The 452-nt window shown below is 23.7% G+C and overlaps 1 protein-coding gene across 1 annotated transcript in view; it reads right to left on the bottom strand.

Annotated features, from left to right (window-relative positions):
* LOC108686137 overlaps nucleotides 1-425 on the bottom strand; it is a 1119-nt gene extending 694 nt beyond the window's left edge. Inside the window, exons 1-2 of the mRNA XM_018191246.1 lie at nucleotides 414-425; nucleotides 121-324 (exon numbers count right to left, since the gene is read on the bottom strand). Of these exons, the coding sequence (XP_018046735.1) occupies nucleotides 121-324; nucleotides 414-425 (216 nt within the window). The remainder of the gene's footprint in view (nucleotides 1-120; nucleotides 325-413) is intronic.
* Between the last annotated feature and the right edge of the window lie 27 nt (nucleotides 426-452).

The raw sequence follows: 452 nt of genomic DNA, 5'->3' as shown, positions 1-452 counted from the left end.
TATATATATATATATATATATAATGTAAGCAACAAAAATGGAATCATAACGTTTAATGGAAGAAATAAATTTTTGAGATATTTAATATAGATAAAATTTTTAAAGATTTTCAATTTTTTACCTGTGATAATCTGGTTCATAACGATGATATTTGTTCGCTAATATTCTTTTGGGATGATAATGTTTTCGATGTTTTGGAAACGAATGCCATTGTGGACGTCGCCATGGAGGAGGATTATAATATGAATATGGCTTAATTTTGTAGGTTTCATTAAATTCCACTAATTCCAGAATTAAGCCAAAGAACACGATAACCGTAGGTAACTAAAAGTTATTATCAACACATTATAATTAATATTAACATTAATTTTTGTCAAAGAAAATGTTTAATTTTTAAATATTAATTAACTCACCTTCATTTTCATAACATAAAATTTAATTTTTTATAATTG

Source organism: Atta colombica, unplaced genomic scaffold (assembly GCF_001594045.1).
Source record: "Atta colombica isolate Treedump-2 unplaced genomic scaffold, Acol1.0 scaffold164, whole genome shotgun sequence".
NCBI lineage: Eukaryota > Metazoa > Arthropoda > Insecta > Hymenoptera > Formicidae > Atta > Atta colombica.
This window is presented reverse-complemented; position numbering and strand designations above follow the sequence as displayed.